Raw genomic sequence first — 14,056 nt, 5'->3', positions numbered from 1 at the left:
CATTGCCAAAATCCTGAAGTATCCCTTTAAGATGTCAACAAACCAACTACATCTATCCACCAAACAAGGTTCAGTCTGCTGCACTCAAAACACAACAAAGAAGCCAGAGGCCGTGGATGTTATTAACAGTGCTATGTTTATGTAGGCCTCCTTTCAAAAGGAAGTGAATAAAAACCTAATAGTATGATACACACCTGAATGTGGTCTGTGGGGACTGTATAAATGGCACCCTATTCCCTACATAGTGCACTACTTTTGACCAGAGCACTATGGGCCGTGGTCAAAAATAGTGCACTATAGCGAATAGGGTGCTGTTTGGGACACATCCATCATACCTGGCCAGGTCAGTGAAGAGATCCCTACACAGTGCTAGTGTGCCATACAGAGCGGCCCGTTGATTTTCAACATGCCTTTTGACACAGTGTACACTACGCAGACGATTGGCTGCCTAGCAACAAGCCCTCTGTCTCCCACAGTTGCCCGTGCCGGCACATACAACTGGTCTCCTATGGCCTGCCTACCTGCCTGCGTGTGTCTCCTATTGCAGAGGCCTGTGCTGTGCCAACTCTGTCCAGCTGTCAGTCACCACATACACTCCAGAGATGTGTTGAATTAGGAATGAATGGATCAATCTGGATCGGGTACACATTTTCTCTACCGTTTCAGGCAAAAGTAGGAGGCCTTTTGGCCATCTTTATTGACATTTAAGGCTACATTGAACGATTCTGATGTGTGTGTCTGTTCATTAAAAGAGCAATGAGAAGCGTACAGTACCAGTCAAAATTTTGGACACCTACTCATTCCAGGGTTTCTCTTAATTTTTTTAGCTATATTCTAGAATAATAGTGAAGACATCAAAACTATGAAATAACACGTATGGAATCATGTAGCAATAAAGCTCCCGAGTGGCGCAGCGGTCTAAGGCACGGCATCTCAGTGCTTGAGGCGTCACTACAGACCCTGGTTCGATTCCAGGCTGTATCACAACCGGCTGTGATTGGGAGTCCCATAGGGCATCGCACAATTGGCCCAGCGTCGTCCGGGTTAGGGTTTGGTCGGGGTAGGCCGTCATTGTAAATAAGAATTTGTTCTTAACTGACTTGCCTAGTTAAATAAAACATTAAGAAAAGTAAGCAAAAAAGTGTTAAACAAATCAAAATATATTTCATAATTGAGATTCTTCAAAGTAGCCACCCTTTGCCTTGATGATGCAGTTTGAGAGAATGCAAAGCTGTCATGAGGTTGTCACTTGGAATGCATTTCAATTAACAGGTGTGCCAAGAAACACGAGCAAAGGACATTAGACCGTTGGAAATCTGTGCTTTGGTCTGATGAGTCCAAATTTTAGATTTTTGTTTCCGAACACCGTGTCTTTGTGAGACGCAGAGTAGGTGAACGGATGATCTCCGCATGTGTGGTTCCCACCATGAAGCATGGAGGAGGTGGTGTGATGGTGCTTTGCTGGTGACAATGTGTGTTTTATTTAGAATTCAAGGCACACTTAACCAGCATGGCCCACCATGAAGCATGGAGGAGGTGGTGTGATGGTGCTTTGCTGGTGACAATGTGTGTTTTATTTAGAATTCAAGGCACACTTAACCAGCATGGCTACCACAGCATTCTGCAGCGATACGCCATCCCATTTGGTCTGTGCTTAGGGACTATAATTTGATTTCCAACAGGACAATGACCAAAAACACACCTCCAGGCTGTGTAAGGGCTATTTGACCAAGAAGGAGAGTGATGACCTGGTGATGACCTGGCCTCCACAATCACCCGAACTCAACCCAATTGAGATGGTTTGGGATGAGTTGGACCGCAGAGTTAAGGAAAAGCAGCCAACAAGTGCTCAGCACATATGTGGGAACTCCTTCAAGACTGTGAGAAAAGCATTCCAGGTGAAGCTGGTTGAGAAAATGCCAAGAGTGTGCAAAGCTGTCATCAGGGCAAAGGGTGGCACGTTGAAGAATCTCAAATATTAAATAGATTTTCATTTGTTTAAATCTTTTTTGGTTACTACATGATTCCGTATGTGTTATTTCATAGTTTTGATGTCTTCACTATTATTAAAAAGTAAAAATAAAGAAAAACCCTTGAATGAGTAGGTGTGTCCAAACTTTTGACTGGTACTGTATGTATTTATTTTGAAGTGACAGTAATAATATGAATATATCTTTTGAACCAAACAATTTGACAACATCTTCTTTGAAGTCCCAAATAGAAGAATAATTTATTCATAGAACTTCATCACACAAACCTAAACACAAGTTATTCTTCTTCTGAGAGGCTGAGAAGCTAAATTCTTAGAATAAGGGAAGGAAAGAATGCAATTTTCTCAGACCCACCATGGCTGGAGAGGATTACAGCGATGCTTTCTCTGTCGGGCTAATCACAAACCACCTCTGTGAAGAATGGATTTCCGACCATTCAATATGTAGGACCAGGAGCTTTTCCTGACCACATGAACTGACCTAAAAAAAGAAAAAACTCTGGGCCTTGGGATGGCCACAGTCAGGAAAAGCTCACGGCCCTCCTGAGGTTAAACAGATGCTGATCTTTAGGTGTGTGTGTGTGTGTGGGATGGATGCTGACCTTTCTTGAGCTGGATGTTGAGTCTCCTGCCAACCTTTTTGGTGAAGCCCGCCGTGGGGGTTGAGTTGAGCACCCTGTGAGGGGAGGGGGCGTGGCCGGATGGGGGCTTGCCCATGGAGCCCCCATGGGGGTGGGGTAGAGGGGTGTAGGCGTCGCCCTGCTCCGGGTGAGGGTGGGGATGGGGACCACGGGACTGTGAATTAAGATAAGACAGTATTTTATTGTCTGTTTTCACAGCAATGTGCCTTGCATTCCAAAAGCAACGACAGCGAATATAGAAAAACAGAGAGACCTGTGGGGTGTGGTCCAGGCCTGAGGTGGTGCTGCCTCTCTCGCTAGCTAGGGAGTCGGGGCTGAAGCGTCCAGAGGAGTAGGCCACGTTGGGGTTCCTCTCGCTGTGTGACAGCTGCTCGTACTGGGCCTTCATCAGGTTGGGAACCACGTGGAACATGATGACCGGGGAACGCATGGCCTGGCGGAACATGTTCTGGGCTCTGAGGGAGGCAGAACCAAAACAACGGTCAGTCAACCAGGGTGGCAAAATCGCGGGTAATTTCCCCAACATTCCTTTGGTTTTCTGGAAACCTGAATCATCCAAAACCAGGTTTTGGGAAAGTTACTGGAATTTTGCAACCCTACAGTCAAAACAGGGCTGGTGGATCACGCAGACACGTTACACACTAGTGGTGGTCCACCTGCACTGTGTTTCAGTGATTAAAGCCTGTTGAAAGTAACCATGTACAGCTTTAGAATAGGTTTGCCAGGTTTTATCATGTAATCCCTCAATTGGCTACAGATGAAAGGAATGGGCTTTTCATAGAATGATTGGAGAGAAACCCTTTTAAACACCTTCAAAATGAGGTAAGGTAGGTGTGAACTGAAAACATCTATTGAGTGTAATGTTGCCGTAGCAGGAGTCTTGTTCGCCACACCTGTTACAGTACAGTAAAGTTGACTTTGCTAGTCATCTCGGATGCGCTCCCAATGGCACTCTAGGCCAGGGGCTATAGAGCTCTGAGCAAAAGCAGTGTACTATATAGGGCATAGGGTGCTATTTGGGATGTAGATATCTCCTCTCAAAAAAAAGCTGAACAGACATCATAACCCCACTCCCAATGACCCTGCAATTCCTTGCCAAAATTCCTAGCTGTTTTCCCAGCCACTAATAATATTCCCAAAGGAAATAGATATCGCCCAGTGACTTCCCAATTTCAGGCTAGATCAAGTCCCAGACAAGATGTAATCTGTTTCCCATCCCAGGTTATTTACTGGGGTTGAATTAAACATATGAAAACAGACAGTTTTACACATGCTAAATGTCAGAAAAGCTTATATGTTATATCTTTAAGGAATGGGCTGGGAGTGCTATAGTATAGCCATAGGTTTATTGTGAGTGAGTGTGTGCGCACAGAAAATCCATGACAGTAGTGCCTATGCTTCTGAAAAGCACAAAACCTGAAACAGCCCGTTGATGTTGACATAGACATACAGTAGACCACAGAGTAGAAAGAGAGACTTAACATTGTAGTCAGAAGCTTTAGCTAGAATGAATAGAATGGGCTCCCCATTCAAGGCAATGACACCATAATGGCAGGCCATTTTGAGTGTACCCACAGGCGTAAAGCAGGAAGTACTCATTCTATTTCTATGGAACAGTATCTGCAGCAGAGTGGGATGGGAGGAAGCAGCAGTTAGCTAGGGTGTTAGGATCTGGTCAGACAGAGGAGCTGAGGACGAGAGAGAGAGAGACAGATCACTGAAAACCAGAAGCTATGGAAGTTAAGCAGTGGTAGTGAGGGAGCCAATGGAGCTGCGAGACAAAGGAATGGATGCTGAGTAGGTAGCGCCTACTGAAGGTAGGCTTGACCTAAGAGTCAAACAGGGAGGGGTTAGTATTCACAGCAGACGATGGAGCTGATAGATATATGGGGATATAGAAAGGATTGAAGGTATGGAGAGGACAGAGGCTGAGAGGAACGGCAGCCATCCTCCATTTTACAAAGACCCAACAGTAGGATCAACCTAGGAGTCAAACAGGAACGAGGTTAGCTTTGCAACAGACAGCGGCGGCAGCAGAGGCCCTGGTCCGGTTAGAAGACAGAGCCGTGGAGAGGAGATGGAGGGAGAGGAGCAGGGAAGGGACTGGCGGGCAGGGGGCTCAGGACCGGTGGTCCACCCCGGCTCGGTAGATACAGGTGTCTTACTGTTCAAAATGGATGTTCCGCAGGTCTCCATTATTAATTCGTACGATGCAGTCGTTCTCCTGGAACAGACCCTGCTCCTGCGCCTTGCCTCCCCTCTCCAGGCGCTTGACCAACAGGCCTAGAGTCCTGGAAACATTCAGAAGCAGAAATTGGTTTAATGCTGCTGGCAGCTGTGCAAGAGGCCTCAGGGTTCAAAATGAGACTCAGAGCAGGCCTGGGAAGAGATCTACTGAAGCTTTACAGCAAACGTCTAGGCTCTACATCACCAACACTTTACTGTAGCAACATGTCCTTCATGTCATCTGCATCCTCACTGAGGCCACTGGCGAACACTGGTTGGTGTATGGTTTTAATATCCATTTTAGGCATTTAGAATTTAGCATTTTAAGCATCTTAACCAGAGTGACTTTGCACTCACTAATTTATTAGTGAGTGCAAACATTTTCTTTATTTTTTGCTGGCTGAGTGTGAGATATGAGAGGGACTATTTGTGGCGTTATGTTTGTCAGTTCTAATTCTGGTGACTCAATGAAAGTGTATTTTCTTCTGTCTTCCAAAACATTAAGTGCATGGGTCTAGTTGCTATAGTGAGGTGTGCTTGTTTTTTCTCTTATCTGAATTCCAAGTTCAGCTCCTGACTGAACTGCCAAATGCCAAACATTATCATTCTGACAGGAGAAATGGTCAGGTCGACAGTAAGACGTAGGACTTAGAGAAATGCTGCTCCGTCACATTTGAGTTCGGGAAGCCCTCAGATGTCAGGGCAGTAATCCGCCATAGTAAACCTCCTCCAGGCTTCCTGACTGCTAAACAATGCTGACTTCGCTGAAATATTGAATGCCGAGTAGGCCAGAGTTCAATGTAAATCAACCAAATTACCATAAATGTGCTAAAACTATTCAAACATAACTTCATATTCACAGGTATGTAGACACACTGCGAGATGCCGTGGCTTTCCCAAAATCCCCCGCTTTTCCAGAACTTCGGCTGGAAGATTCTCTGAATCTGGAGGGAATAAGCTAGCCTGGGTACCAGTCTGTTTATGCTATCGTGCCACTCCTTGCCACTCCTTGTCCTGTTTGGCATGACAAGGAGTTGACATGGCAGCACAAACAGATTTGGGACCAGGAACTGTAAACCTAAGTCTGTGCTAGTGGACATAAGTGCAAGACCAGTAAATAAACGATTCCGTCTCTTCTGAGACGTATGTGGAACTGAAATGTGTATGACGCAACCTTCACATCATGTCAAATCCTTTAGACGGGAGTCACGGAGGAACATGACAGTCACCTGCAAACACTGAACAACCATGATTGATCACTGTAAACTAGCTAATCACTTCATGATGTGTGAGCATGAGGTGTATGAAGTGTAGATCCATGTGTAGTGTGTGTGTAGTGTGTGTGTTGTACTGGGGCACATGAGGAGGATGCAGGGGCCATGGCAGACTAAGCTCTCTCCCTCCCTCTCCGTCTGTCCCCCCCTCCCTCCCTCCCTCCGAGTGTCAGGCCTGCATAGCGTCAGTGAGCCTGCTGTCTGTCTGTCAGGTGCTGTAATAGTGGGAAGGCTTTACCTGCGGTCCCGGGCACTGAAAGGTACTACATGGATCCCCAAGGGCCCGCCATCATTGGAGACTTCTACCAGCTTTACAATGTCACTGTGAGACAATGATGGATGAGGAGGGGGTGAGAGGGTGAAACCACATACGGGCAAAACAACTGGAAGTAAGGAAGGGGGAAGAAACCATAACAAACGGAGCAGGCAGAAATGAATAGAAAACATGTCTGTCTGAAGCACTAGGGATGAACGTCACACCAGGGCTTCTCCCCACATCCCAGGTCACAGAAACGCATCATTCAGGACCCAGTTCTAAGGAGTGTCAAGGTAGGTTTCCATAAATACTATTTATACATATTTGTACATATCATATATTTCTATACACATTTTTCTAAACCTTCAGATGGTCTTTCAGATTTCGATTTCCCCCCCAGATATGGTTTAGATTTCGATTTGATAGTTCTATTCAGTAAATTGTATCAAATGTGTTTTAAAACATTGTTGTTATTGTGTTCTTTGACCTGTAACCCATTGACTTTCCATAGTGTTTCTGTTTCCTGTAGGATAAAGGTAGTACGCATACGAACAACATCGTTGTACTGCTTTGAGAGGTGGGGAAACTGTCCTTATTGGGTGAAATAATATCAACGACATACTGTACCTGCAGATTAGACTGGAGGCATGCAAGAGAGTTAATGACAGTTAGAAAACAATAAGAGTTATTAATATCACCAAGACAATGGAACAGCACATGGGTCAGTTTTATGGTTGATGATGATGATGTTTGGTTCACTCGAGTTCCACAACGAACGTTAGCCAGGGGTTTAAAAAGACTTTCTCCAAACCTGTTGAATGAAATATTACCTGTCCTGAATCTAGAAATATTATTTACATGAATTACAACATGGAGAAGAAACGGTAGCAGCAGTGGTGTGTGGTTAGGTTCTGCTCAGAGGTTTTAGGTAGTTAACTGGCACTCATTCTCCTGCTACATGTGAATGCTACTTCCTTTACTTGTTAGTGATCAAAATCAGGTGATCAGAGAGGTAGTTAGGTTGAGGCAGAAGCAGGCCCAAAAGCCCTGGATATATCCCAAATTGCACGCTATTCACTATATAGTGGGCTATATTCCATAATTCTATATAGGGAATAGGGTGCCAATTGGGACGTATAGTCCTCTATCTGTAATTGAAAAACTTTCTGAGGAACTTACTCTAGGGACCTCACAGGGGTATGGTCCATACAGGAATCAGCTCGGCCAATCGGCTCGATCCTGCTGTTCTCCTCCTCCTCATCCTGCAAAACACAAGACAACAGCCATAGAATTACATATAGAACTCCTATATTGATTTATAGGATCTCTGTGACATCCCATCAAACCAAGCCTCTGGAGTCCTATCGGAACAGATGTTGAACGATGTTCCATTCCACGCCGAAATGAGTGGTATGGTTTAAATCATTCAAAAACGGTAAGTAGGAAACATGACCCAGACAGGTAACCCACATAACAGTCCCTATTAGAGCCTGTGTATTTGCTGCTATTCAAACCTGAAAAAAATGGCCAGGTAGACACGACAGGTGCGGCTCTCCTTTGAAAATGCACAAAGCCCTATACCCCTCAGTCTGCCATCTCTCACTGTGCCCCGACTCTGGACATTGTTCCTATTGTACTGTATATCTTCTGTCTCAGTAGAGCCAGGACTCCGGAGTGACTCAGGAGACCTAGAGAGCGCAAGCGAGAGAGCCGACAGCGATACCGGAGAAGTGGGGGAGCCACGGCAACAGCAGCCACGGCAACAGCTCGCTGTGTCGCCACACCTGTTACAGCTGTGTCGGTCATGAAATTGTAGATGGCGTTTATTTTTCTTTACCTGTCATGACTTATTTTATTTTCATGACGTTCTTCATCCATAACCGTCGGTTATACGGTTAGACTGTCATTGTTGCCATGACAGTGCACTGTTTGCTGGTGAGAGGTGGTGGGGGCTACGCTGCCTGTCTGAACCACAGTCCTGTTGTCCTTCAGCCTAAGCTCACAGTGGCTACAGAGCATGTCTCATAGAAACGTGTCCTATGCTTAACGTCTTTATGATAGGGGGCAGCATTTTCACTTTTGGATGAATTGTGCCCCCATAGTGAACTGCCTCCTACTCTGTCCCAGATGCTAAAATATGCATAGTATTATTACTATTGGATATAAAACACTCTGACGTTTCTAAAACTGTTTGAATGATGTCTGTGAGTATAACAGAACTCATATGGCATGCAAGAACCTGAGAAAAAAATCCAAACAGAAAGTGAGAATTCTGAGACTGGTCAATGTTCAACTCATCGCCGATTCAATTCCCTGTAAGATATGGATCTGTTTGCACTTCCTACGCCTTCCACTAGATGTCAACAGTGTGTAGAACGTTGAATGAAGCTTATACTGTGATGTTGAGCCGGATGGGAGCTGTTTCAGTCATTGGTCTGGCAGAGTGCCAGTTCCTGGTCATGCGCTTTCCTCATGATATCGCCTTGCGTTCCATAACTTCTACAGACATGAAGGAATGCTCCGGTTGGAACGTTATTGGATATATATGATAACAACATCCTGAAGATTGATTCTCTACTTAGTTTGACCAGTTTATTCGACCTGTTATATAACTTTTTGAAGTTTTCGTCCGAGTTTGCCTGTATCTGCGCGAGCGTTTGGACATGTGCACTAAACATGCTAGCAAAAGTAGCTACTTAGACATAAGTAATGGACATTATCGAACAAAACAACAATTTATTGTGGAACTAGGATTCCTGGGAGTGCATTCTGATGAAGATGATCAAAGGTAAGGGAATATTTATGATGTAATTTCGTATTTCTGTTGACTCCAACATGGCGGAGAAATGTTGTTTTTATCTGAGCGCCGTCTCAGATTATTGCATGGTGTGCTTTTTACGTAAAGTTTTTTTAAAATCTGACACAGCGGTTGCATTAAGAACAAGTGTATCTTTAATTATATGTAAAACATGTATCTTTCATCAAAGTTTATGATGAGTATTTCTGTTATTTGACGTGGCTCTCTGCAATTTCTCCGGATATTTTGGAGGCATTTCCGAACATGGCGCCAATGTAAACCGAGATTTGTGGATATAAATATGCACATTATCGAACAAATCATAAATGTATTGTGTAACATTATGTCCTATGAGTGTCATCTGATGAAGATCATCAAAGGTTAGTGATTAATTTTATCTCTATTTCTGCTTTTTGTGACTACTATCTTTTGCTGGGAAAATGGCTGTGTTTTTCTGTGGCTATGTACTGAGCTAACATAATTGTTTGGTGTGCTTCCCCCGTAAATCCTTTTAAAAATCAGACATGTTGGCTGGATTCACAACATGTGTAGCTTTAATTTGGTGTCTTTCATGTGTGATTCATGAAAGATTGATTTTTATAGTAATATATTTGAATTTGGCGCGCTACATTTTTTCTGGCTTTTGGCCAAGTGGGACGCTACCGTCCCACATATCCCAGAGAAGTTAACAGGAGTTATGGGTTGTCATTTGGTTTCTGAGCGCGATTAAAGGGTTTGAGACGCGTGGGTTACACGTAAATGATATTGTGTAGACAGAGAAAGGGGAGCGCAGCCTTTCTCCAAAGAAAGAAACTGACAGAGGGTGATATTTATGAAAAGGTAAAGAAAAATACAATATTCACATTCTATTCCCCAAGACAACACGATGTTCCTTGAAGAGGATGTGAATCACATTCACCATCACAGATGCCTCAGGCGAGTCCCACTGCCACATTTCAATAGCAGCTTCTCTAAGGACTTCTGTTTTATTCATTGAATGACAATTCCATTTTCCTAACCTGCGCAGTGGGCCCTGGTCAAAAGAAGTGACCATAACATGAAATAGTGTGGCATTTGGGATGCAGACATTGTCTCTCCCCCCAGGCAAGGCACAGGGACAGGGAGCGAATGTTGAGGGGAAAGTTGCAGACACTGTCTGTTCTCCATCATTAAACTATTGGCTCGGGGCAATAGGGCCCCACAACGCACCCACCCAGCATCTGGCTCAAGATGGTGGTTGGGACTTGCGAGTGATTTGAGTTACTCAAATATGTTGTCTGCAAAAACTAACATAATTTGATCAAACTACAGTAGATATACATTCTGCTGGTTATTGCTGCTGGCTATTGCTGGCTCAAGATGGTGGTTGATACTTGATAGTGATATGAGTGACTCAAATATGACCGTTTGCACTTCAGATACGCATATACAGCATACTCAATAACCCTACAGCAACTAAAAGAGACTTTCAAGACTGTCAAAAGTCACTTAAAAACACAACATGGCACTACCCTCCTCCTGTGCCAACAGGACGTACATTTCCTCCCAACCTAACCAAGTGGTTAGAACACTATATATGCAAGTCAGGGCTGAGGTTTAATGGCTACTGGGAAGACAAGACAGGCTACAGGCAGGTAGGTAGCGCAGGCCGTGGCTGAGTCCCAAATGGCACTACTCCCTTTATCACAGGACAGGCCGAGTTTTCTTTTTCAGCCGAGTCATTGTTTGTTTCCTCATCTTAGTAATCTACCCCAACGACACTTGGGCCTGTGGGCTCATTCAACTTGAATAGTAAAATCAATCCAAGTCTGTCCCCCCCATCTAGCTCTCAGTGTAAATGAAGTGGCCTGTGTAGCAGAAGGGCAGACTGTACTTAATGAAGTGTGCTCCTGCTGGAAATGGACTGCTGATTGTTTACGGATACACACAGACATGCACCCACAGAGACACGGAAACACACGCAAGCCTTCAAATACCTACAGGAGTCTTTAATAAATCTAATAGAGAGAGACTAGCAGGTCCTGTGTCACTGGCTTGGTAACCCCTCTCAGGAAACCCCTCTTAAAGCTGGAATCCTTAGTCGCTACATTCATTTTTTGACTTAAAAATTAATTATATATGCCCATTCAGGAATATAACTTATAAATGCCTCACGGGCTTAGGTCAACTGTCATACTTCATCAGAACCCAAAATTCTAGCTTGTTTTTACAACATTTGTAAATAATAATAATAATAATAATGTAAACAAAGACTGTATAGCCTGGTTTAAACTATCATGGATGGTCAGTCCTTGTATCCATAGCTATGTCTATGAATTTGAGAGTGATTGCATTTCTCCAGGCCCATCCCTCAGCTTTTTACCACAACACAGGACGGGGTGTCCGCTTTGCTATCGTTTCAATTGAGGATTCTAGCTTTAAGGCTAGATTTGGTTCCATTTCTGGGGAAGTGAGACAGTATGTATACAGAGAGCCCCAGGTGTTCTTAGGATCATTAAGGAGCACTATATCCAATTACAACTACTAGTGAATTAAATTAAGTCTCACAGTCAAGCAGACTGCCAATACCGCACACATCATTGCCACTGCTACTATCTTAAACAGGCCTCATTTTTCCTGCTAGACTGGCAATTATGAAGGCAACATACCAAGCTGTTGACTACTAGCTAGCTAGGCACATACAGCGCATTCGGAAAGTATTCAGACCCCTTGACTTTTTCCACATTTTGTTACGTTACAGCCTTATTCTGAAATGGATTATATGAATTGTTTTCCTCAATCTACACACAATACCCCATAATGACAAACATAAAAAACAAAAAAATATGAAAAAATACCTAATTTACATTATTCAGAGCATTTGCTATGATACTCAAAATTGAGCTCAGGTACATCATGTTTCCATTGATTAACCTTGACATGTTCCTACAACTTGAAGTGCACCTGTGGTAAATTCAATTGATTGGACATGATTTGGAAAGTCACACACCTGTCTATATAAGGTCCCACAGTTGATAGCGCATGTCAGAGCAAAAACCAAGTCATGATGTCGAAGGAATTGTCCGTAGAGCTCAATTTTGAGTCTCATAGCAAATGCTCTGAATACTTGTATAAGGTATTTGTTTTTTTATTTTTTATAAATTTGCAAAGATGTAAAAAAAACAAAAAACTATAGTGTATAGATGGATAAAATTAGTTTCTCCTCATCAATATTAGAAGGCTGTAACGTAACAAAATGTGGGAAAAGTCAAGGGGTCTGAATACTTTCGATTGCACTGTACACACTTTCCTGTCGACTGGCTGAAAACACAAAAAAACACTGACAGGAGGACGTTGACAGGATACGGGGTGTCCTTAGCCCAGTCTGAGACAGACAGTGTAAAGCAAAGGAAACTCTGACTGCCTGGTGTACTGTCTGTATATAAACAGGCAATGAGAGTGGAGGGCCAGCCCAAAGAAAAACACCCAGCTAAGCCGTTTTCAGAGCAGCCAGCAGAGCAATAACAATACGGAGGCGCAAAATGAGATTTCCAGTCTCTATTCTCAAAAGCTCCATCTGCGATCCACTTAATTCCCGAGCAGCCATTTCCGATATCCAGACAATCACTGACAGAGCAGCGAAGGGGCGGAGCACATATCAACATGACACACATACTATTCATCTGCATAGCAATGACTTCTGCAGTAAACAAAACCAGACTAATCATAGAATGTGGAGATACGGCACGTTTGGGAAATGTTCAGATACTCTTCCCTTGTCCCAGAAAGTGTGAGAAAAGACGGATATTTTAAATGCTGTTTTAATGAGTGTAGCTGAGAGGGAATATATGTCAACGACCTGCAGTGAGTGTTCCTTGCTGAGGTCAAGCTCTCGTTTATACATAAACGTAGCTTAGTGGTTTCCTCCTCTAACCTAGTCGGACTACCACTTCAGAGTCCCGGTATAGTATATACTCCTTCCCCGAGACCGGCTTAGCTTATTTTTACAGGAATCCTGAGTTGACATAGGCGCTGGTCCAACAAATACCGGCAGTTGTGATGTTTGGTGTTTAAACACAATCAACATGATCAGTAGAACTAGTCAGCCGGGGGGGGGGGGGGGGGGGATGGTGGTGGCAGTTCTGACACAGGACGTAATGGGAAGCATATGAGACGTGGCACCGCATCAGCTGGACGCACACACAGACGCACGCACAGACGCACACATACATGGCAGTGGAGTGCGGTGCCAATGAGAGTCTGAGCAGAGCGAAGGTGGGATCCTTCATATGAGCTTTTTGATCATATCAAAGTCGGGTAGGACCACACACCTCATATACGCAGTACAAATAAATACCATAATCATATGCTTAGATGTTTTGCTGTATTTTTCTAGACCTGACTGACTATGTAATATTGCATTGTTTCGACCAGTTTAGGGTGTGAATTCCAAGAAGTGATTATGGTCTCCCCATTGAGCGGCAGTGGTTACGACCCAAATGGTACCCTAGTCCGTAGGGCTCTGGTCAAAAATTGTGCACTACAATGGGAATAGGGTGCCATTTGGGACGCATAGTGTGTGTCTACTGTGGCTCGCTGGGGGGGGGGGTAATGAAGCTGTTGTGAGACTGTTTGCATGGAGGGAGCTATTTCTCACTCCACTGAGCACATCAAAAACCCTAAACAGGAATTAACAGGCGTGTATGTACTAGCCAAGGTGAGGACGAATCAGAGAACAAAGGATGCATAGTTTCACACATTGGAAAGGAGGAATTCATATATGTATGCAGAGAATCACACACACACACACACACACACACACACACACACACACACACACGATATTCCCCCTGCATGTTGAAGAAATTCCTCTACAGATAAGCTATGGAGCAA

At 44.0% G+C, this 14,056-nt stretch overlaps 1 protein-coding gene across 6 annotated transcripts in view; it reads right to left on the bottom strand.

Annotated features, from left to right (window-relative positions):
• LOC139550896 (partitioning defective 3 homolog) overlaps positions 1-14,056 on the bottom strand; it is a 249,251-nt gene that overhangs the window by 111,713 nt on the left and 123,482 nt on the right. For 5 of the 6 annotated variants that reach the window (XM_071362135.1, XM_071362137.1, XM_071362140.1 and 2 more), the window contains 5 exons: positions 7,567-7,649; positions 6,370-6,453; positions 4,797-4,922; positions 2,885-3,086; positions 2,593-2,785 (listed from right to left, as the gene is read on the bottom strand). In XM_071362135.1, coding sequence (XP_071218236.1) covers positions 2,593-2,785; positions 2,885-3,086; positions 4,797-4,922; positions 6,370-6,453; positions 7,567-7,649 — 688 coding nt within the window. The remainder of the gene's footprint in view (positions 1-2,592; positions 2,786-2,884; positions 3,087-4,796; positions 4,923-6,369; positions 6,454-7,566; positions 7,650-14,056) is intronic. The other variant, XM_071362141.1, reaches the window with a different exon arrangement.

Source organism: Salvelinus alpinus, chromosome 23, assembly GCF_045679555.1.
Source record: "Salvelinus alpinus chromosome 23, SLU_Salpinus.1, whole genome shotgun sequence".
Classification (NCBI taxonomy): Eukaryota; Metazoa; Chordata; class Actinopteri; order Salmoniformes; family Salmonidae; genus Salvelinus; species Salvelinus alpinus.
This window is presented reverse-complemented; position numbering and strand designations above follow the sequence as displayed.